Source organism: Glandiceps talaboti, chromosome 19 (genome assembly GCF_964340395.1).
Source record: "Glandiceps talaboti chromosome 19, keGlaTala1.1, whole genome shotgun sequence".
In the NCBI taxonomy this organism is placed as follows: Eukaryota; Metazoa; Hemichordata; class Enteropneusta; family Spengelidae; genus Glandiceps; species Glandiceps talaboti.
The window spans coordinates 14,404,290-14,429,764 of NC_135567.1; the positions used below are offsets into that span (position 1 = coordinate 14,404,290).

Here is a 25,475-nt window from a genome sequence, read left to right on the forward strand (position 1 = left end):
TACATTGAAACTTTTTAAATTAATCTTATTTTTCAAAATCAGCTGACTTGGTTTGTTAAAGGTTCACGAGCTGTAACTGGAACATTTTTGAAAATATATTGTTAAATATTAGAACTTTTTCATAATACTGCACACCCTGAACAGTATTGAATTACCAGTGGGTCAGTGTGCCCTCTAGTGGTAGCCATATTTTGTTATTGCGAGTCAAAATGAGAAAAACTGGAATTTCTTGTGAGTCGCCACATAGTAAGGGATAGGAGAACACCTAATTTTGGCGTGTCACTAGAAATTGTGTGCATCAGTGGCACATCAAATTAGCTTAGAGGGCACACTCACCACATAGTAAGAGTTACGGGAACACCAAATTTTGGCATGTCACTAGAAATTGTGTGCATCAGTGGCACATCAAATTAGCTTAGAGGACACACTCACCACATAGTAAGAGATAGGGGAACACCAAATTTTGGTGTGTCACTAGAAATTGTGTGCATCAGTGGCACGTCAAACTTGCTTAGAGGGCACACTCACCACATAGTAAGAGATAGGGGAACACCAAATTTTGGTGCATCACTAGAATTGTGTGACAGTAGTGTGACACATTGGCATAGAGGGCACACTACTGTGCATAAAGATATTTTTTTTGGTAATAGTACACACAGAATGGTGCCTTTTTTTTTCTTTTCTTTTTTTTCTTTTTTCTTTTTTTTTTTTTGGGGGGGGGGTTCTGCACCCAAAACTCAGTATCCAATGAATAATGATCAACTTAATACTATACTACTGTACTTATAGATAAAATTGACTTCTAATAAACATACAATGTCTAATTATTTTCAGTGACTGTTATTTATTTATTTATTTATTCATCTATTTATTGAATCCCTTTTTGTATCAAGGCTCACTAAGTATGTTAGGAGCAGCCCTAACAGAAACTTAAAACACATATACTAAAGAAGTCATTACTAGTATAATCACATACAAAAAAAACAACAAAAAAAACAACAAAAAAACAACAACAAAAAAACGGGGGGGGGGGGAGGTAAGAAGAGTGAGGGGAAAAGAATTGTTGCTTAAAATATCAGTAATCAAAAGATATAACCTGTATTATTGTGTGATGATAATAATACTACAGTTACAGCTAGTGTGGCACCTTTTAAAATAAAAATTCGAAAGTTTTTCTTTTGGCCCATTAAGACCTCAATGAAATCTAGAAAAAAATATATTCATAACAAGACTTTATATCTTAAATGGTGTAAGTGGCAAGTGACCAATACACAAACTTTTCAGATTTCAAAATAAATACCTTTTAAAAAAATTTCGAAAGTGTTTCACTTGTCAAACTAATCAACACTTAATAAGATGCAGAATGAAAAAATAATTTTCTAACAAGACTTTATATATGTAGTCTAGAATTCTAAACTGGTACAGTATTACGTTTAAAATACTTCATTACTAATACCAGTCTAGACAAGATGGTTGTTCGAACACATATATCTGTGCTCCCCCAACCGTGTTCATATAAACATGATGACGTCGTCGCGTCCCCACATGATTTTAGTTGAAACAGACTGGAGGTGGAGTCCTGGTTGGACATTTGCATATCAGTGCAGTTCTAGAAACGTTAGAAAGGTCAAAACCGTTTCTGTATCAAATGAATATCAATGAGCAATGACGAAAGCCTATCAGTTTGTGATGGATTACTACTGACATGTGCCGTTTGCACTTCGTCCACAACAGGGGAGCACCACAATTTAACACCTTTCGTAACCGTCTACACTAGACTGGCATAGTAATGAAGTGTTTAATACATAATACTGTTTAGAATTCTAGGCTACTCTATATGGTGTAAGTGGCAGTAACCAATGCATAAACTTTACAGATTTCAGAATAAATAGAAGAATGAAGTTAGTTGCCTAAGAGAACTCAGAACTCAAACATAGTTATCAAAGATAATATACACTAAAGTAAACGTCTATAACTATATATATATATAAAAAGTATATTTAATGATTAAATGAAATGTTGTCATAGAATTTGATTTCTCTCTATTCAGCATCCAAGACTAGGGAAAAAGTGTTCACTTCATATTTCATATTGCAAATAAAGATATCGTTGCAGACCTTCTTGACCCCCCCCCCCCTGCAAGTACAGTCGCCATGTCAACCTTTCCTTTTTTTCTCCTCTCCATAAGTTAATCAATCTCGAAAATAGGGAACACTGCCACTACATCAGACTATATGCAAATGAAGTTATTATGTAAATGAACACTTAATAATTAAAGAATATATTATACTATAATAATCACAACTTTGGTTTTTATATAGCGCTTTCCCACTCTGCTCAAACATTGATATCATTTACATATATGCTAATACTATGTAAATTTCTACAAACAGGTATTCTGATAACAGCCAATGGAGTGTGGCTAAATTAACATTATTTAGTTAGTTCTTAGCATTATAAGGTAGATGTGTACCAAGTTTCATAAGAATCGATGCAGTAGTTTTAGAGATATTGTGTTCACATACATAGACAGCCAGCCAGCCAGCCAGACAAAACCATTACATTACCTCCCCTTATGGGAGGTAAAGGTTGATAGCATTACAGGTGGATAGTGAAGAGCCAATCAGATCACAGCTGTGATAGCGAAGAGCCAATCAGATCACAGCTGTGATAGTGAAGAGCCAATCAGATCACTGCTGTGATGTAATTAGGATATGCTGTTGTAGTCATGAGATGACAATAAATAACACAAGACTATTGGACAGCTGGTCCGAGTTTCCATCAAATAGACCAAGTTGTAAAATACATTATTATAGAGCTGTGATGAATAGGGAACTTGCAATCAAGACTGAGCATGCTCAGATGCAAAGGACTATGGGATTATTTGTGGTTATTGTAATACCTAATCTGGAGCTACTGATAAAATCAACCTCTCCCACAATGGTCAGGGTGACGATGAATTGATCATTTGTGGTTACAAACAATGTAACAGTATAGTTTACAGTACCAATTCATTAGTATTTATAATCACATTTCCCATAATGCAACATTCAACATGGCAGGTTTGCAAGTTCCCTATTCAATCAAATTTACCCTCTTCTAAAAGATATAACTGGAGAGCAGTGATTAGTTGGCATCAAATAGACCAAGTTCTAAAATAATATATTACTGGCCAGCTGCGCCACCTTTCAATCAAATAGACCCAGTTTGTAGAGCAATGGTGAGTTTCCATCAAATAGACCAACTTTTAAAGTAACACATATTATTGAAAAGCCATGATAAGTTGGTCTTCAAATAGCCCGATCACCAACATAATGCCAACGCCGGTAAATATGCCGATATTCTGTAGCAATAAAGTTCGCCAGACTTTTCCGTTACTTCTACCACCATGCATCATTTCAGGTAACTGAAATATTAAATCAAGGTCAAAGGTCAAGGTCATACAAGAAAGCTTGGTAATAATATGGGGGGTGGACACTTGAATGGAGTACTGGTGTGTTATAGCCTTGGGGACAGTAAACGGACCCTTTTACTGCAAACATGGTATTTTAACAGCTAAAGCAAAGATCAAGACACTTCTTTAATCTCAGTTTGCATAATAAATGAGCTCATTTGCATGATTCAAATTTAAATATACAAGGTAAGTGGAAGGTTAATATAAAGAGCGTTAATCTTCTAGGGTCTTACATTTCTATAAGCACTACAATATGAGCATTTCACTATAAAGAGATCACACTTTCCTTTTTGTTTTTTGTTTTCAATTTATAATATTTTGCATAATCAATGAGCTCATTTGCATATTTTCAATTCACCATGATCACCAGATAACCAGAACAAAGTAAGGGAACACTCCCAAGCTAAAGCAAAGGCATATAGACTGGCTTCCCTACTCTAATACTGGCTTCCCTGATCTATAGGTTTGCATAATTGATTAGCTCATTTGCATATTTTCAACTTACCATGTCAACCAGAGCAATATAAAGGAACATTCCTCCAGCTAAAGCAAAGATCCAGAGGCTGGCTTCTGTATAGTTGCTTAATGTAATACCAATAAACATTCCTATGTAACTCAGAAGCGATGACAGTAGACTGTACATTACAGCTAGACGCACTGACATACCAGATGACAGCAGAATTGCAAAATCACCTGAAACAGAAAGATGTGTACATTACAGCTAGACACACAGATGACAGCAGAAAGGCACCTGAAATTGAAAGATTCTGAACAGCACTCCTAGTGGCCAAACTTGACAATCGTTTGTTTTCGTCTGACAACCGGAGTATGGCATACTTTGTACTTGCCTAGTTCGAGAGCAAGATCATGGCAAAATATGGCAATTGCTGTACTGATTCTGAACAGCACTCCTAGTGGCTAAACTTGACAATCTTTTGTTTTCTTCTGATAACTGTATACTTACCTAGTTCATGAGGAAGTTCATGGCAAAATATTGCAATTGATGTGCTGATTCCGCCGGTCAAGTTATCTGCAAAAGCGGCACCAACAGCCAGACCATCAGTAAAGTTATGAAGTCCGTCTCCCATTATTACCATCCAGGCAACGGATGCAATGCCCTCGCCAACATCACTACCATGGTGATGGTGGTGGTGATGAAGGTGATCATCATCATTATGATGATGATGTCCATGGGGACCTTGGTCACTCTCTGGCTGATCGGGTTGTTCACTTCCATGGGTATTATGGTCACTGTCCTGACGATCATTGCCATGGTTTTGGTGGTCTTCATGGTCACTGCCATGGTGATGGTTGTCAAGGTGATGGTTGTCATCGCACATATCATGGTGATGATAATGGTGATGATGGTGGTGGTGGTGATGATCATGGTCTTCATCATTTCCATGGTTGCTATGTGTAATGTCACCGTTGCTATGCTGTGACACACTATGTTCCAAATCATCATGGTGATGTACAGATGATGCAGGAGTTGCTCCATTAGCAACCACATGAACCTTATTTTTCTCTATCAATCCTAAAACAAAGATAGAGACACAAACAATCAAGAATATTGACTCTATACAATATTGAATATATGACTCCTTAGTGCTTATTACCTTCAAATAAACAATCATGAATATTCATGACTCCTTAGTGCTTACTACCTTCAAATAAACAATCATGAATATTCATGACTCCTTAGTGCTTATTACCTTCAAATAAACAATCATGAATATTCATGACTTAGTGCGTATTACCTTCATATAAACAATCATGAATATTCATGACTCATTAGTACTTATTACCTTCATATAAACAATCATGAATATTCATGACTCCTTAGTGCTTATTATTTTCACAGAAACTCATGAATATTCATGACTCATTATGTAAACATGAGGGCAAAACCAGTTGTTTTTCAAGTTGAATTCCCCTTCAATGTCAAATATTCATATATGTAGACATAAACTCAAATAACGATTTCTCATTATAATACAACTCCCTATTAAATTTGGACTCTTCCATTCTTGACAGGTGGGTTAAGTTCTCTATATTTAATTTACCTTGTTCCGTAGGTTCCACGGTAACCACCATTGGTAAACTTTCCAGATAGCGTGACTTTCGTTGTGGATCGGAATAGTCATTCAATCGTTCTCCTATCGTACTCTCGCGATTCTCTATTTTAGCAAGGATGTCAAGCTTATAGGCTTTCTGAAAGAAATAACAACGATATTATCTAAAATAAATATTTACATATCAACAGTTATATATGTAACAGTGATTACTTACACTGGTGCACATACATACTAGTGGCATTTGCACTACAGTGCAATACCAAAAACATTACATACCTGTATGCAAATTATATGCAAATGAGGACACTATCTTTCGCTACACATAAAATCACATGATCATGCAGTATTTTTCATGATACAGATACCAACAATAATAAACTATTGATGATACAGCATATTCAAGTGATAGGAAAAAACAAAAGATTTCAGGATTTGGCCACTAGGTGTGCTGTTCACAACTATCTCGGGGCTGGAAGTGAGTGCCAGAATAGTGGAATACAGATACTGACAATAATAAACTTGATAATATACCATATTCAAGTGATAGGAAAAACAAAAGATTTCAGGATTTGGCCACTAGGTGTGCTGTTCACAACTATCTTGGGACTGGAAATGAGGGCCAGAATAGTGGACTACTGTAGCAGGAATTAAGGCAGCAGATACGAAGGTAACATTCACTGTCTGTGCTGTTCCCATTGTCTATTTTATTAGTGACCACCAGTAATCAAAACATACCTAACCATTGTTGTAATACTCCTATAAGAACACACAGAGTTCTTTGAGAAAAGTTCTACACATCTTATTTGATGCTTCATTCACTGCCATACGTCAAACATAACTAACTGTATATGTACTGTTGCATTCCAAATAATTATTGTATGTTGGAATGAAAATCTGAAAACTTTGCCCTTACGGAAGGAAGGCATTCAGTTTAAATCTGGTATTCTATGCTTCATGCACTGCCATACTTCAAACATAACTAATTGTATATATTCTGTTACATTCCAAACATTATTGTACATTGGAATGAAAATCTAAAGACTTAAATGTTATGGAAGGTACTCAGTTTAAACCTGGTGTTCTATGCTTCTTTTTGCAAACTGTATAGTGCCCTCTTGTGGCTTACCTGAGAAATGGCTAGATTAACTAAGAAATGATCTAATAAAAGTGTTTGTTTCTCTGCTAACCTTTCTCCTCCTTCTGTCAGCATATATATGCATAAGTCTCTCCATCATAAAAAACATATAGATTCCAAATAGTACCATCAGACCTCTCCATATCGCTTGTTGGGCTTTACTGTCGTCATGACTACCATGATCGTCATGGTCACCATCACTTTCAGCATGAGCATGTAGTCCATATGACTGATAAATGAATAATATCAATGAAAACTGACTTAGTACAATATTATTAATGCATTTTATGAAAATGAATGTAGTATGCACCTCAGAAATAGAGGACGAGAGGGAGGGAGGAAGGGAGAGAGAGAGAGAGAGAGAGAGAGAGAGAGAGAGAGAGAGAGAGAGAGAGAGAGAGAGAGAGAGAGAGAGAGAGAGAGAGAGAGAGAGAGAGAGAGAGAGAGAGAGAGAGAGAGAGAGAGAGAGAGAGAGAGAGAGAGAGAGAGAGAGAGAGAGGGAGAGAGAGAGAAAGAGAGAAGGGGGGGGGAGGAGAGGAGAGATAGAGGAGAGAGAGGGAAATAGACAAACAAATTAAACTAAGAGAGCTAAGTGTCTTACACTTAAACTACTTCATTGCTTGATTGCTAGTAATTACACTTACAATATAAAAGTACTTACATGTGGTACCTCCAGCCAGGGCTGAGGAATGCTACGAATCATTTATATAAGCTTAGTTTGTTACCATGGCAATATTCATAAATAACAGTAAAGCATACTTACATGAGGTATGAGATGTAAAACAGCATCTCCTGCCAGCGTACCCACAGCCAAGGCAACCAGGAATGCTATGAGTTGTTTGTACACGGCAGGATATCTTGTAAATACTGGTACAATAAGAATCCCCGTTAAAGAAACACCACTTATTATAGTCATGGACAAAAAACTATATCCCCATACTGAAAAAAACAAACAGAAAGTAGGAAAATCAATGATTTTTATGAATTTGTAGTGTCTGTTTTTGTGGAGGGTGGTGAAATCTTCATTTGGTTACCCAAGGTTTATTTAGTCACCCCCCCCCCCCAGGAGTATTAAAAGGGAAGACAAAACTATCTATAACACATTATTTTCATAGTCATATGTGATTGGCTTATATTATGTCACATGCTTTGGGCCTAGTGACTTCAATTTGCATAGACAATGCACTAGTTGTTTTCTATTTTCCCAAGGGCAATAGTCATGTAGCAGGGAGTCTTTTTGGTGATTTACTTTGCCTGGAAAGAATAATAATAATAAGAATTTACATTTTTCCCCTGACAGCTAAACATGCCATGCCTGAATAAGTGATGTGCTATGAAACACTTATTGCCTGGCCTTATTTGGGCACTAGTAGACATCTATTGCCTTGCCTTATTTGGGCACTAGTAGACATCTATTGCCTGGCCTTATTTGGGCATTAGTAAACATCTATTGCCTTGCCTCATTTGGGCATTAGTAAACATCTATTGCCTGGCCTTATTTGGGCACTAGTAGACATCTATTGCCTGGCCTCATTTGGGCACTAGTCGACATCTATTGCCTGGCCTTATTTGGGCACTAGTCGACATCTATTGCCTGGCCTTATTTGGTCACTAGTAGACATCTATTGCCTGACCTTATTTGGGCACTAGTCGACATCTATTGCCTTGCCTTATTTGGGCACTAGTCGACATCTATTGCCTTGCCTTATTTGGTCACTAGTAGACATCTATTGCCTGACCTTATTTGGGCACTAGTCGACATCTATTGCCTTGCCTTATTTGGGCACTAGTCGACATCTATTGCCTTGCCTTATTTGGGCACTAGTAGACATCTACTGCTTTGCCTTATTTGGGCACTAGTCGACATCTATTGCCTTGCCTTATTTGGGCACTAGTAGACATCTACTGCTTTGCCTTATTTGGGCACTAGTCAACATCTATTGCCTTGCCTTATTTGGGCACTAGTAGACATCTACTGCTTTGCCTTATTTGGGCACTAGTAGACATCTACTGCTTTGCCTTATTTGGGCACTAGTAAACATCTATTGCCTTGCCTTATTTGGGCACTAGTAGACATCTATTGCCTTGCCTTATTTGGGCACTAGTACAGCCCTTAGGGTCACAGATGATGTCTACTAGTGCCCGAATAAGGCAAGGCAATAAGTGTATACAATATCATCAATAGGACACCAGAGGGCGCTATTTACTAGAAGTACTTTATCAATATCACAAACCTGCTGGAGGGATATCTAGTACACTCTTCGTTGATTTTGTTGTTTCATGGTCGTCGTGATCATGGTCTTCATGTTGGCAACTTTGTTTGTCTAGTTGTTGTATAAGCACTGGACAGAGCTGAAGAAATGCTGTTTGATCTAAACCAACATCCTGGGTATTACTGGTTTTACTGTATCGGTCAAGATATCCGTCAGCACTGATACACTGGAGTAATGAAATAACAAACATATAAGTCATACGACCAACATCCTGGGTATTGTCAGCTTTACTGTATCAGTTGAGATAGCCATCGGAGCTGATACACTGGAGTAAAGAAATAACAAACATATAAGTCATGTACAAATGCCATACGACCAACATCCTGGGTATTGTCAGCTTTACTGTATCAGTTGAGATAGCCATCGGAGCTGATACACTGGAGTAAAGAAATAACAAACATACAAGCACTGGGGCAGAGCTGAACAAATGTCATATTAGTGATCTATATCTACACAACAGAACTGATGCACTTGAGAAAAGAAACAACAAACATTTACTGAAAAATCCATCAGTGCCAATATACTGAAGAAATGCAATGAATTTTTTCATAATTTGACTCGAAATTCACAAAAAAACACCATCAAAGAAAAAGTTTCGCAGTGTAACATAACACTTACTGCTAACATATACTATTAACCACAATATATGATGTCACTCTATCATACACTCACTACAAGTAGAAATTCTCAAAATAGTGGTGAATAATTTCTCCAGAGTTTTTGTTATCTTGATATTCACACCTAGTCTCTCAATGTACGTCATCATTTCCGTAATTTGACATTTGAAAATCTTATTTTAGTATCAAATTAAATGATAGGATCGCTTCTACCATCGGGGAATTCTTGCTTCATATGTTAAATTTGCATTATCATGATCATTCATGCAGGAGGAAAAATTCTGCATGACAGCGCCCTCTATGGCAAAAAAGAGATTATGATGAATGATTTCACAGGGGTCATGACCAGCTTAATAATGACGTCACATGCTCACGATAGTTCAGTCGACGAATCTAATCAAGTGCCAGCCAAGCGTGTTTACTTATTCAAATATGACATCGCCCGATAGATGTCATAAAATTTGTACAGCTAATCTAAAATTATATTTCAACTCTTAGCTTCATATATACAAGGACGTTATTTTGCTAATTTAAGTACATATAACAGAAATATAAACTTTCAGATTACGTTTATTGCTCCCCGCCGCCATGTTTGACTGACTATAAGCGACAAAATTGGTCGGGTTATTCAGTATCCCTGGCCTGACAGAATTTGCACGCATCACCCCTGTATCATTGTGTCAAAAAACTGAACAGGTGTACACCTTGATAAACCGGGGAGACAATGAAGTCCATCACTGCAATTTGATGAGATTTTAAATGAACAGCGCCCTCTATGGCAGTTAGTACATTGTATTGTTTTGCACTGTACTCCTTTTTATATCCATATTGTATTAGGGTGACCTGACTCACCCAAATTTTCAGCTCCGACATCAAAATAAATAAATATTTTTATTTTCGCTTGCTCTTAATATTTTTTAGAACAGCAAGAATTAGAAAGTGTCTGGAATGTCGACGTCATCTACAGTCATAGCGGCGATGATATTTGTTCACAAACAGAGCATTTTTTTCATGACGGAAGTTATTCAAGTGTGTGTGTGTGTGGGGGGGGGGGGGGGGCTGAGAACATGCCAATTGTGTGGAGACGCAGGGAAAGCGCTCATTACTAGGAATCCAATAAAACAAAGCTAGGAGGAAAAGGAGATTTTCTACTTTTCCTTTTTTAAATTGAGCGGTCGACCCACTGAATGTATATGATAGTAAATTTTACCAGATTTCACCCTCTCTGTTACCAGGGTTCTCAAACCTCAGTAGGAAACTGTAAATTTTACCAGATTTCACCCTCTCTGTTACCAGGGTTCTAAAACCTTAGTAAAAACACTGAATGTATAGAAAACTGTAAATTTTACCAGATTTCACCCTCTTTGTTATCAGGTTATAAATCTTTACTGTAAATGATACCATATTTCCACCTCATTATTAACAAGATTGTAAAATGTCAGCAAAAACACTGAATGTACTGGAAACAAAAACTGATCAAAACTGAAATAACCTCAACAAGTAGGTCATCACTACATTATTTACACAAGTTATCAACTCAGTAGCACTGATCCACTGGTGAATGATTGATTGGTCAATTTGTCACTGACACTTGACAGTCACATGACAAAGTAGCCTCTAGATAAGATAGTGTTTCAACTTCTGATAAAATATTCATAATGTTGATAGACTCCTTCACTAACTCATAGTTTTGATTATTTCCTGTCATTTTTAACCAGAAATTTTCACATAAAATTACTAAAACAGATTTATTACAACAATTTCAATCGAAAATTATCTAAAAATGAGCTCAAAACATATTGAAATATGTCAAATTTGATTGATACAAATTTTGGAGGGAAAGCACTGGTACGATTAAGTCAACAATAAACATCAAATTTGTTAAAAGATATTTTTGTAGAAAACTGCTGATATGCTGGGAATTGAACAAAATTTTAACACATGTTCATTTAGAAGGGTTATTTGTATAATTTCAATCTAAAATGAACTTGTTATGTACCAAAAAGTACCAGAAATTCAAAATTTTGAATTTAATTCATTTTGGCAACATACTATTTTTATGGCATTGATCGACAGAATTTTGAGACAGACCAAAACAAAATGGTTTATTTCTCTGATTTAAATCAAAATTAAATTACTATGTTCAAAAAAGTTTCAGGAAAACATCAATATCTGTTTTTTGAATAATTTTGGCGGGAAACAAAACCTTAACTTTTTTTTGTTTTGTTTATGGACTTGGTCAAGCACAAATGTAAATGTTGATGTAAATTTATTTACAAAGGTTATTTCTGTGATTCAAATCTAAAATTATGTTGAAATGTGTTCAAAAATTACAGAAATAATTTTGGCGAGAAGACATCAATTTATGGAATAGGTCAACAAATTTTGACATTTAGACGGCTTATTTCCATCATTTTGGTCTAAAATAAGCATTGAATTTGTTCAGTTTATTTTGATGTGGCACTACTTTTATGGAACAGATGAATAAAAATGTTGACACTCAATTTAAAGGTTTCATCTGATAGTCGCATGACAAAAGTACCCTTAGATAAGATACAGTGTTTCAACTCATGTTCAAATATTAATGTTGATAGCTGAGTCACTCATTCACAATCTGTCTATTTCCAGTTACAACATGTAGTAGTTATCCGCTTGGGATGCAAAACATGAAATATGAAACATCATAAATGAATTATTTGTAAGATTATTACAATCAACATAAACTTTATGCCTTAATTTAGTAGTGGGAAATGACTTCTTTGGAATATGCAAACAAATTTTGACATGTAATAATCTCTACTTTCTCAGTACTCCCTCGCACTAGGGGGTTGAAATAGAATAAGAAGGTTGACTTATTCTCACACACACACGCCTACTGTAAAGTGTGTGTATCGAGTGGAACGGAAATCGTGATGTCGACCAAGAAAGTAAATGATCGTTATCTTTATCATTTTTATGACGCACCTACGATGTAGATTGTAAAATTCTATTTCAGATACAGAGATCTACAATTCCAGTTTAAAATAAATTCAAGGTTTACAAGAAAGCTACTAGTAAAATATTCCAAGATATTAAAATAATTTTGTTGGAAAAGAAATTTAAAAGGAATGCTATCAAATCTATTTTGACACAGATTAATTTCAAAAGTGCATTTCTTTGATTTCAATCTAAAATAAACTGCAGATATGCCAAAAAGTTATGTAAAAACAGAAAAATTTGAATAATTTTGGTCTGATATGCTACATGTACTTTATGAAACACTTTGAAACAGATTTTGACAAAAATGTCTTCAGAAGGACTATTTCTTTGATTTCAGTGTAAAATAAACTGCAGATATGCCCAAAAGTTAAGTAAAAACAGAAAAAATATGATTAATTTTGGTCCAATATGCTACATGTACTTTATAGAACACTAAATATAGAACACTAAATAGAGAACAAAATTTTGAAAAAAAAAATAGTATAGGGCTATTTCTTTGACTTTAATCTAAAACGAACTAATGATGTGCCAATAAGTTACAGAAAAACAGACATATTTGTTTGAGTCACTTTAACAGGAAAGACATATACATGAATAATTAATTCATCTGTGTGGGTGGGATCTCCGATGTGTAGGTGTGGAAGGTTATTAATTTTACCTTTCATCACGATTTATTAACATACAGAAAGAGTAATAAAAACAGCTGCTTAAGAACTGTTTAAATATTAATTTCAGATAATTATCATTCTGTTATTTCAGAAGTACTTTCTAATTTGTTGCATTCAGAAAAACAGCTTGAATTACTGTCTAAATATTAAATTAATAAAAATGTGATGGCAAGCGTTTTCCCCGAACTAAGTAATTGGGATGTTGAGCATTCTTGTAATTTCTGTGTTCACTCTGAACAAGGTAACAAGGGTACTGAGCCCTCTTGTAATTTCTGTGTTCTCTCTGAGGAAGATGACAAGGGTACTGAGCCCTCTTGTAATTTCTGTGTTCTCTCTGAGGAAGATGACAAGGGTACTGAGCCCTCTTGTAATTTCTGTGTTCTCTCTGAACAAGGTAACAGGGACTCTGAGCCCTCTTGTAATTTCTGTGTTCTCCCTGAGGAAGGTGACAAGGGTACTGAGCCCTCTTGTAATATCTGTGTTCTCTCTGAACAAGGTAGCAGGGGTACTGAGCCCTCTTGTAATTTCTGTGTTCTCTCTGAACAAGGTAACAAGGGTACTGAGTCCTCTTATAATTTCCGTGTTCTCTCTGAACAAGGTAGCAGGGGTACTGAGATCTCTTGTAATTTCTGTGTTCTCTCTGAACAAGGTAACAAGGGTACTGAGCCCTATTTCTGTGTTCTCTCTGAACAAGGTAACAGGGGTACTGAGCCCTCTTGTAATTTCTGTAATTTCTCGTACGTAGGAAGGGGTCCTGATATTCACTCTGTGTGAGTAGAATGGGTCCTGATATTCACTCCAAATGACGAGGAGGGGTCCTGACCTAACATTCTTGTAATTTATGCACCATGAACACGGTAACAGGGCTATAAACTCTTGCAAACTGTACATTCTCTCTGAACAATGTACGTAACAGGGGTACTGACCCAGCCTGTAATTTCTGTGTGCTCAGTGAGAAAGGTAACTGGGGTATTCAGCTCTCTTGTACTTTCTGTGACTTCTCTGAACAGGCGTCGTGACCCATCTTGTAATTTCTGTGGGCGCCATGAACAAGATAACTGGGGAATCTGAGCTCTCTTGTACTTTCTGTAACCTCTCTGAACAGGAGAACTGACCCATCTTGTAATTTCTGTGGGCGCCATGAACAAGATAACTGGGGCATCTGAGCTCTCTTGTACTTTCTCTGACCTCTCTGAACAGGGGTCGTGACCCATCTTGTAATTTCTGTTGTCGCCATGAACAAGATAACTGGGGTATCTGAACTCTCTTGTATTTTCTGTGACCTTTCTGTGACCTTTCTGAACAATGTAACAGGGGTAGTGACTATCTAGTAATTTATGTGATCATGCTTGAAGCAATTAAAACTGCTCCTAAAACCATTTTATTGTAATTAGAAACATGAATAATTAAGTTGAACAACGTATGTAGGAAGTTGATGACTGTTTCCACTTCCACTGTTTTCTCTCAAGACTTCACAATTTTTGCAATTTTATTATTATTATTATTTTTCTTCTAAAATACATAACAAAGTGTTTAGGGTTGGTGATGAAAAACTAGGTGGGGTCGGGTATTCCTACTGCAATGGCAGCATCAGTAAGATTTAGAGGGTTGGACGTAAAAATATTGGAGTATTTTAGATGCCTGACTATATGTTATGAATGTCGGCATTTTGTCAATAAATAGAAAATAAAGAAATATATGACCTGTCAGGTCACGACCAAAAAATTACCCAAATTTTGTTGTTGTGAGTCAAAATGATAAAAACTGGCATTTCTTGTGAGTCACCACATAGTAAGAGATAGGGGAACACTAAATTTTGGTGTGTCACTAGAAATTGTGTGCATCAGTGGCACGTCAAATTGTCTCAGAGGGCACACTCACCACATGGTAAGAGATAGGAGAACACCAAATTTTGGTGTGTCACCAATGTGTGCGTCAGTGGAGCGTCAAATTGGTTTAGAGGGCACACTCACCACATAGTAAGAGATAGGGGAACACCAAATTTTGGTGTGTCGCCAATGTGTGCATCAGTGGAGCGTCAAATTGGTGTAGTGGGTACACTCACCACATAGTAAGAGATAGGGGAACACCAAATTTTGGTGTGTCGCCAATGTGTGCGTCAGTGGAGCGTCAAATTGGGGTAGAGGGTAAACTCACCACATAGTAAGAGATAGGAGAACACCAAATTTTGGTGTGTCACCAATGTGTGCATCAGTGGTGTGTCAAATTGGTGTAGAGGGTACACTCACCACATAGTAAGAGATAGGGGAACACCAAATTTTGGTGTGTCACCAATGTGTGCATCAGTGGTGTGTCAAATTGGTGTAGAGGGTACACTCACCACATAGTAAGAGATAGGGGAACACCAAATTTTGGTGTGTCACTAGAAATTGTGTACATCAGTGGCATGTCAAATTGTCTCAGAGGGCACACTCACCACATAGTAAGAGATAGGGGAACACCAAATTTTGGTGTGTCACCAATGTGTGTGTCAGTAGAGCGTCAAATTGGTGTAGAAATTGTATTACTTAATGACCAACCTTACATATATCAAAAATGATAATTATTAATTTTACAAACTGTTCAATAATTCATAAGAAATACAACTCTGTTTGCTACATAATTAGATTGACTTGTCTATAGACATAATGAAATGATGTTACAAATTTCATCTCATGGCAAGACACAATGTGGGGAGTATTTAATACATTTCTTACAAGCGTACATTTTCTAGTTTACGCCTAACAAAAAAAAAATTGTGTTGTTCTGATTACGCTCAATTTTAAAATTGGTGGGGAAGGTCGATTTTTTATTTTATTTTTTATATCCATATATTTTTTTTCATATGTGAGAGTCTAGTTGAGGTAGTTATGTTTTCTGTTGTTTTCCATATAGTCTCCAGGACTCGAAATAATGGCCTTTTGCTTGCCCCGGGGCAAGTGATTTGAAGGCTTGGGCAAGTTGTTTTGAAAAGTACTTGTCCCAAGGGGCAAGGAGAATTTCATATGATTATTGATCAAGGATGTGTTTTTGCTTGTGTTCATGCTGTACTTATCAGACACTGCACATGTCTGATGGGACTTTGGATACATTGTATAACCATGGATACATTGTATAACCATGGTGCCAACAAGTCTTGTAAATTATAACATTGTAGCAATATTGAGAAGACTTCTTTCTTGACTGACCACTTTTCAAAACAATCTGGATTGGATTCCAATAAAGAATAAGAATAAGAAGATTGTTATATGAATCATATAACACGCTGCTTAATTACTATATTCTTTACTAAATTTTGTGTCAGGTTTTATACCAATTCCTGTCCACTTTTTATTAGGTTTTTACTAAAACCAGATCATAAACCAGTATTCTCCATGGATTGTTTTGAAAGCTGTATGACTCATTTGCATAATGTATTAATGATTTGCATATCTGATTTAATTTATGCATACAATTTGCATATTCATACAATTTGCAATATATGACTTAATGAACTGGATACTTAGATATGATTCCCTGATTCTTACTTCATGCAACCATACTAAGGAATGTGAGTAACCTAAGGGGCCTTGTCACTATTGACTGGTAATAACAAACCCTTAAGTTTAGAGTATTTTCCAGTTGAATGAAGTAAAATATTGGGGAGTAATATTATTATACCTCCTCAAGTATAATTTATGAAAATTTGGGGAAAATAACAACGATTTGGAAAGTTTGGACTCATAGTTTGAGAACCGCAAAACCAGTGACATATGTTGTCATAGTTGTAGAATGAACAGGGTATATAAATCCATATTTTCTGTTCAGAGACAATAACTTGGCCTGAGTATAATATGCAGTGTTTTCCAAAACCTTTTTTTTTCAGCAGCTTTGAGAAATAATTTGACAGTAGAAATTTCATATTACGTACGGATACATTTAGTCAAGTGATTTTTATATGAATAACACATTTCGTATAATATTTCAAAATTTCCCAATTTCATATTTTCAATAGCTGTAACACAATCTATTTACATAATAAAGTTGATAATACAAATTCGTAATATACAAAGACACACTGCAGGTGATTCCTATATGAATTATATAACACGTTTTTTACCATTTTCTTTACCGAATTTTGTGTCACGTTATTTTATTAATTTTCTATCTATTTACATATTCGGTTTTCGGCAGGTTTTCATCCAGTTTTCATTAACTTTTTACCAAAACAGATCATCAATGTATCTGATTAAAACAGCGCCAATGGCGTTGTAGCACAACTGTATAGTTTTAAAAATGTATATTCACATGCTGATTGCTAGGTGTAGGTGTTCATTTGCTGAATGATTATCCAGTTGCATATCCAGCCCTGTTGTTATCTTTGCAATATACCATGCATGAGCCCAGTTAGACAAAAAATATGGAATATATTACTGTGGTCGTTCTACGTTACGACAACGCGCATCTACATCACTGGTTCTGCTGTGTTCAAAATTACCATTAGTTTCCCTGATTTTTCTTTGATATTACTGGTGCTGGAATAATTATGTTATTCTCCAATATTTTTCTTCATTCAGCTGGAAAATACTTGTGACCTAAGGGTTGTCACTACTCGTCTAGTGACTCGTAGTGACAAAGGCCCCTTAGGTCACTCATATTTTCCTTGGCTGAACGAAGAAAAATATTGGGGAATAATATCAAATTGTTATATAAAATTAAAATTTATATTTTGTAGTTTTTTGGTTTATAAATTATATATTTTTAGCAGCTGTGAAAAATACAATGTAATCTATTTCATGGTGAATGATAACAATTTTTGATATTATTTTATAGAAAGACATAATATGAGTGACTGTTATATAAATTATTATATTTTTTATAATCTATAACTATCATTGTTAATATCATGTTTTCAGCAGCTGTGCAAAATAGTTTATTTCATGCATAATTAAAGTTGACAGTGGGTAAGACAAAATGCCAGTGACTGCAATATTGTTTACTTTATACAAATGTACAATGCTGGGCTTGAAGTACCAATGCTTGTATACACACACACACACACACACACACACACACACACACACACACACACACACACACACACACACACACACACACACACAGACACACATATATATACACACATAAACACACATACAGACAGACACACACATATATATACACACATACACACACAAATACACACATACACACATAAACACACACACTTACACACATACAGACAAAGACACACAGACACACACCCATCCACACACATACACATATATATACACACACACACACACACATACATACATACACACAATTCAACTAAACTTGAGATCTCCATTAAGTTACCGCCATGGAATCAAAAATCTAATAAAAAACACTGGCTACAGCACAAACCCTTGCACTTCCCGTCAAACTCAAAATCTATTCTAGTGTGCAAATACAGAGTTGATGGTATGATTTTAAGGATACTATGGCTGTGAGGACCATCAGATTTGAGTTGCACTGGTATACCATTACATATCGTGACCCTCAGCCCATCTGGTCTAGACTGTGCCATATGGTGTTACAACAATACATCACACTGCTAAAATATCAAAAAGTCAGCACATTTCTAAATTCACATCTTGTGACTGCATAATCCGAGTACAATGCACATAGTAATTTTATGAAATTCAAAGCCAGGCGTTCAATCAAATATTTTCACATTAGTGTTATCATATCGATGTAGCCAAGCATACACATATTCGATTACGTACAATCATTTTTTCGTTCTGGACCAATTTTTTCTAAAGCTCTGTCAGAAAACCGATATGGCAAAGATTTAAATTATAATTCAAACAGGTTTTTAAAATGCCCATATGGATGAGGATTGGAAATTAATTTCAGATTTTTAATTTATAAAATTAGAAAAATCAATGTGAAACAACATGTCAAGTCCTTGTTTGTAACTCAATAAATTGCAGTAGATTAATAAATGTGTAAAATGTTTGTTATTGTTCGTACAATAAACATTTTTACACATTTTTTGGCTTTTTGATTTACACTTCTACAGAATACAAGGAATAAAGCTCTTAAGAAACAGTACTATGCAGTGTTGATACCCCCAATTTGAGCGAGGGCGCTGTACTCTCAATTTCCTGTTTGCAATCTGCAATGGCCTATTTCATTGTGATAAGCAATTCACATGATCAGTTAGCAAACTGCCTGCTTGAGTTGAAAGGAAAATAGCTGTAACCAGCTGTTACTCTAAAAGTCAAGTACATGTATTTTTTTTTTTTTACAAAATCTGGTGTGTTTTACAAACAAATGACGTAACCATAGTAACACATTATGTCAATCAGTTTTATAAAGTTAGAATGACCTCATCATGTCACATAATTTATGCATAAAGTGTGGGTTGAAAGTATTTATATCTGCCATATGTGAACTTAATATAGGAAATGACATGTAATCTCTACGTCTATTTATCAAAATATACTGACAGGGAAGTATGGATGTACAGATAATTACTGTACAAATAGTTGATTTTGCACACATATGTATGTATGTACGTACGTACGTACACACACATCCATACATACATACATGTACATACATACATACATACATACATACATACATGTACATACATATATACACACACACACATACATAATACATACATACATACACACACATACATACATGTACATACATACATCACACAAACATACATACATACATACACACATACACACATACATATATACACACATACACAGTCTGACAAACACTTTATAATTACCACATCAATTAACAAAACAATTCATCAGTTGTGCTAAAACAGTAACAAACTAGTATAGTGTTATTCAGTACAATATCAAACATCATTAATCATTGCGTGTTACAACACACTCAGTTTAATTCAGTTTATGGATACCTAGAGAGTTGTTAGCTAACAGAAAACTGTCATATCAAATACACATCACTAGAATGTTATCTTAAAGTCAGTAATTCATCTTATCGTTACGGTTACGGTATGTTGTGTTGTACAGTGATGTTTTCCTCTAAGATAACTATCTGCCAATATGTCTAATTATTTGCCTGGAGACAGGAGGCTTCTTATAGGTTACGAAGTCGAAACACGTACATACATTATCATGAACTGTGAAAAATATATGAAATCAACTGTTTTGATCAGTTTTATCATTCATAGATATTCCCAACAGATACACATACAACTCCGATACGGTACTTAATTTAAAATTAGAAAGTTATCACAATAATCCCAAAACACAATTTTCTCTGCAAAGTGGTCACAATCTTACAACGTGTCCGAAGACACAATAGGATACTGTTTTGTCATGCGTGTAAAAATGAACAGTTTGGGAGATACTAAATTGATAGGAGTGACAACCCCTGAATAACTCATTTTCTGCCTCATGCAGCAAGCCGAAGTGAACATGCTTGAATGACTTTACCTGTAACTTACACAAGCCAAATTGAACACGCTTGATTAAAAAATATCAAGTTTATTCCCTGGTCATTTGATTTCACAACACTGTGTCTTCATCATTAGTTCTGTGGTTCTCAAAATATGAGTATCAACATAATTTTTTCCAAATTTTTCATAAATTAATTTAAGGTTATATTTATGTTATTTTGCCACACCTCCATACAAGACACATCATCCCACACATACACACGACACATTACCTCACCCACCCAAACATGACATATTACCCCACCCACACACGACACATTACCTCACCCCACACACACACCCCCGATACATCACTCAACCCACACACATACCAGACACATCATCACCCCACCCCACACATATACGACACATCACCCGTCACCTTAGATACCTTAATGCCATGACCAAAGCTCTATACATGTAGGTATACTAACAAGTTAAAAAATGTTATACATAGCTACATAAAAGTAAGCCACCCCCCCCCCCCACATACACACACACATCACCTGTCACCTGGTATACTTGAAAACATCACAGCTCTAGAGATACTGTAAACCTACATATTTTCACGACTAGAACATTTTGCGATTTTACAGTCATGTAGTTCACAAAGATTAATTTTCACTATAATAACCATACTAGTACATTGCATTATGCAGAAATATATATTTTCGCTACTACTTATTTTCGCATTTTTGTTTTGTAGCGAAATTAGCGAAAATAAATCTTACGCGAACATTTCCAGGTTTACAGTATACTACCTGTACAAACTGTTGTCATTCAAAACAACAGAAAGTCCAGTAGGATAGATTATGATTATAATACGTTGTGATCTACCTGTACATATGCAAAAACATATGTTATACATACATGTACTACATCATCATGTATGTTAATATAACTAATATAATTATTATTTTGGAGATAAGGGCCCCCCCCCACAGTGACACACACAATCACATACATGTACACACAAATACAAGCATATAATATATGATACAACACACATACACACACACACACACACACACACACACACACACACACACACACAAACAAAGACGACACATCACCTCTCACCTTTGACACCTTAAAACTACCAGTACATATATATTTAACATATGGTATACATAATATATATATATATATATATATATATATATATATATATATATATATATATATATATATATATATATATATATATATATATATATATATATATATATATATATATATATATATATATCTACTTAGCACCTAATATAAATCATATCAGTTATGGTCATATACGCATAATATATATATCATACCATTACCATATGTTTTAAAAACATGTACAGGTATAGTATAGAAATGTTATATCAAAGGTGAGAGGTAATGTATATGTGTGTGTGTGTGTGCGTGTGTGTGTGTGTGTGTGTGTGTGTGTGTATGTGTGAGGGTGTATGTGTGTGTGTGTGTGTTAGTGTGTGTGTTAGTGTATGTGTGTGTGTGTGTGTGTGTTAGTGTGTGTGTTAGTGTATGTGTGTGGGTGTATGTGTGTGTGTGCATGGGTATGTTTGTGTGTGCATGTGTTTTAGTATGTGTGTGTGTGCGCGTACATGTACGCGCACGCGCACGCGTGTGTGGTGTGTGTGTGTGTAGGAGTCAATGTGTCATGCATGTATATGCATGTATTTGTGTGTATTTGTGTGTATGGGACAGGATGGGGAAGGGAGCAGTGGGCTCATCTCCAAAATAACTATTATACTGCAACCCTTGCTGCCATAAGTTAAAGGCCAGGGTTTCAGTTTCAATCCCAGGTTCTCACATTAGTGTCATCCATAAAGACTATCCTGGACATAGAACTGACATGGATAATGTCTCCATTCTGGATAAACAATCGGACTGGTTTGTTACTAGGGGAATCACAGAATTAAGCTATGTACATCAGAACAATACAGCTATCTCTAGACAGAGATATGTGTACAGGCAGATATAAGTTACACATGCGTAAACAACGTAACTAATCACACCCATAAGACAACCTGAGGAGGCAGGTTGAAAACTAGGATTTATTTTAAGATTTCTGATGCAGTAATTGCAGATTACAAACCAGTCCCTCTAAGTTTATCAAATTTATTTGTAACACTGCGTAGATTACAAACCAGTCCCTCTAAGTTTATCAAATTTATTTGTAACACTGCGTAGATTACAAACCAGTCCCTAAGTTTACCAAATTTATTTGTAACACTGCATAGATTACAAACCAGTCCCTCTAAGTTTATAATTTTATTTGTAACACTGTGTAGATAACAAACCAGTTCCTCTAAGTTTATCAAATTTATCAAATTTATTTGTAACCAGTCCCCCTAATTTTATCAAATTTATTTGTAACCAGTTCCCCTAAGTTTATCAAATTTAACCATAACACTGTCTAGATTACAAATCAGTCCCTCTAACCATTTGCTCTTCACAAAATATTTTTTTCTGTGACATCGAAGCATGTACCTACTTAAGCACAAGATCAATAGTTCAACATAGGATAAAAAAAATAAATTCTTTTGTTAGGCCTTAGATCCCCCACCCCCAATAAATTGGCCAAAACTGGACAATTGTTACAGACAGCACAATCAATTTCAATTCAATATGTAGTGCTGTGAACACAAAGCCAGTAGAATGTAGTGAGAAAAATGCTCTTTTAGTATTAAAAGGTTCATTGACACTCATGTATTTTATTGCCAAGTACTTACTATGGTGAAAATTCTTAAATTTCTCAATTAGCATTTTTTCATAGAAATATTTCAATTTTGGGGTACAAAACAGATCCCATTAAAAGTAAAAATGATTCAATCCCCTCCCCACTCTACCCCCCCCCCCCTCCCCCCCACCAATACAAATAATTTAGTTTTTTATCCTACACTGAACTATTGATCAAGCCCCTTAGGCCTAATAAAAAAATAGTGTGGTTCCGGTTACCTGACCCCACCTAGTTTTTCTCTGCTGACCTTTAACCTTTTTTTAATTTACATATTCGACAAAAAAAATAGTACAAACACTAAAAATTGTGAAGTCTCGCCACAAATAATGGATGCAGGAACATCAACAATATAAAACTATTCTTCCAATGTGTACTGGCAGTACATCTGATGAGAAGAAACCAATAACACAGAGACCATATGGAAAACAACAGAAAACATAACTACCTGAACTAGACACCCGCACATGAAAAAAAAAATAAAATAAAATAAAAAATATACTTACCCCATCTGTTCTAAAATTGAATGTAATCGGAAACACACATTTTTTTTTATGCCAAGTTAAAAGTAATGTCATTTTGTCCGATGAGAACTAATGGTTTAGAATGGTTTAGAATTTAGTTATTGAACTATTAACCCCTTCAATACTGAAAACATTCTCGCCAAAATTGTTTGGACAAAATTCTTGTTTTATGTAAGTTTTTGGCATATATCAACTTCATTTTAGATTGGAATTAAAGAAATGTTACTTCCTAATAAAGTAATATTATTGAAATTATGAAAATATTCATATAAATTGGGTCCCCATATTATTTAAAACTCGTCTCTAGTCATGAAAGGGTTAATCTCGCCCCTTACTTATTTATTCCGTAAATGGGTGAACAAAATGATAAACCTAAAACCTTTTGGGTACCGTATTACTACTGAGGGTGTCGGTAAAGTTTACATGATGTATGAATAAAAACTGTGAGCATTAAGAATTAATTATAATTAATAATTAATTATGTAATAAACATGTTTTCTTCTTTTCAAATGTATTTCTTTAGTATTCTAACCAAATTACAGAATTATCATAAATATAGCTGAAGGTGTTGAATAAACTGGAGGTGTTTGAAATGTGTCTATTTGTAAATCCCAAGTGATTAGGTGAGAATTATTCATCATTAACATATACAATCATAAATTATGCAATCGGGAACATACATATATATGTACACCCACACAAAACCGAAGTAAAAAAAAAAAAAAAGTCAGTTTCCAAAAATTCTGACACGCTTTCTGCTTTTAACAGAGCATCGTCAGATTAGCAGTCAATTTGGAAGAAAAAAAATAAAATACTAACCTCATCACCATCTTGATCATGTTCATCACCATGGTTACTCTCTTCATCGCTATGGAAACTGTCATCATATGTCTTGCTATTTTCAGTATCAGACTGCCCACTGATACTAAGCTCTCTTTCTGTTCGAACTTGGGGTACATTTTTATTTTTGTCAGAATTCACATAATTTCGACGTTTTGTACTTTTTGCTCGTTTAGTCAGAGCCTCATTGTTTTGTAAAATGCTGTCAATTCGTTTTCTGTTGTCACGTACATTTACATCATCATTGCTAAAAGTGTCACGTTTATGAACTCTATATGTGTCTGCATTATCGTCGTCGTTCAAGTCGTCCATATCACGAGCAAGAATGTGAATTTGTTCGTTCGAAGCTGAATTTTCATGTTCATCATCAGTGTCATCTTCATGGTCATCTCCGTGGCCGTCCCCATCTGAACCTAGTCCTAAATTCCCGAGAAGTAATTCAAACCCCTTACGAGTTATGACGCCGTCTTCCGTTCCATATTTCGTAAATAGATCTCGCAAGCAGTCACCTTCTAAACTGTCGAACGCTGTGATGCCAGAAAGGGCACATTTTTCTGGTTTAGTACTTTCGGTAATTTCAAACTCTGGGATCGGTAAACTTGTTGGCGGGAAGTCAGTCTGAAATGTCTCACTGTTTCCGCTGTGTTGGCAATGCACGTGATGATGGTTATGATGTACAGTAAAGAGAACCGCTACACACAACCAGCAAGTCGCCAT

At 35.4% G+C, this 25,475-nt stretch overlaps 1 protein-coding gene across 1 annotated transcript; it reads right to left on the bottom strand.

Annotated features, from left to right (window-relative positions):
- Positions 1 to 1,032: 1,032 nt before the first annotated feature.
- LOC144450028 (metal cation symporter ZIP14-like) lies at positions 1,033 to 25,475 on the bottom strand. Its single transcript, XM_078140594.1, has 8 exons — positions 24,738 to 25,475; positions 8,899 to 9,103; positions 7,428 to 7,603; positions 6,717 to 6,893; positions 5,518 to 5,665; positions 4,419 to 4,988; positions 3,960 to 4,147; positions 1,033 to 3,406 (listed from the first exon to the last, which is right to left on the bottom strand). Exons 1-8 carry the CDS (start codon positions 25,473 to 25,475, stop codon positions 3,263 to 3,265), a joined length of 2,346 nt encoding a protein of 781 aa, XP_077996720.1. The 3' UTR covers positions 1,033 to 3,262.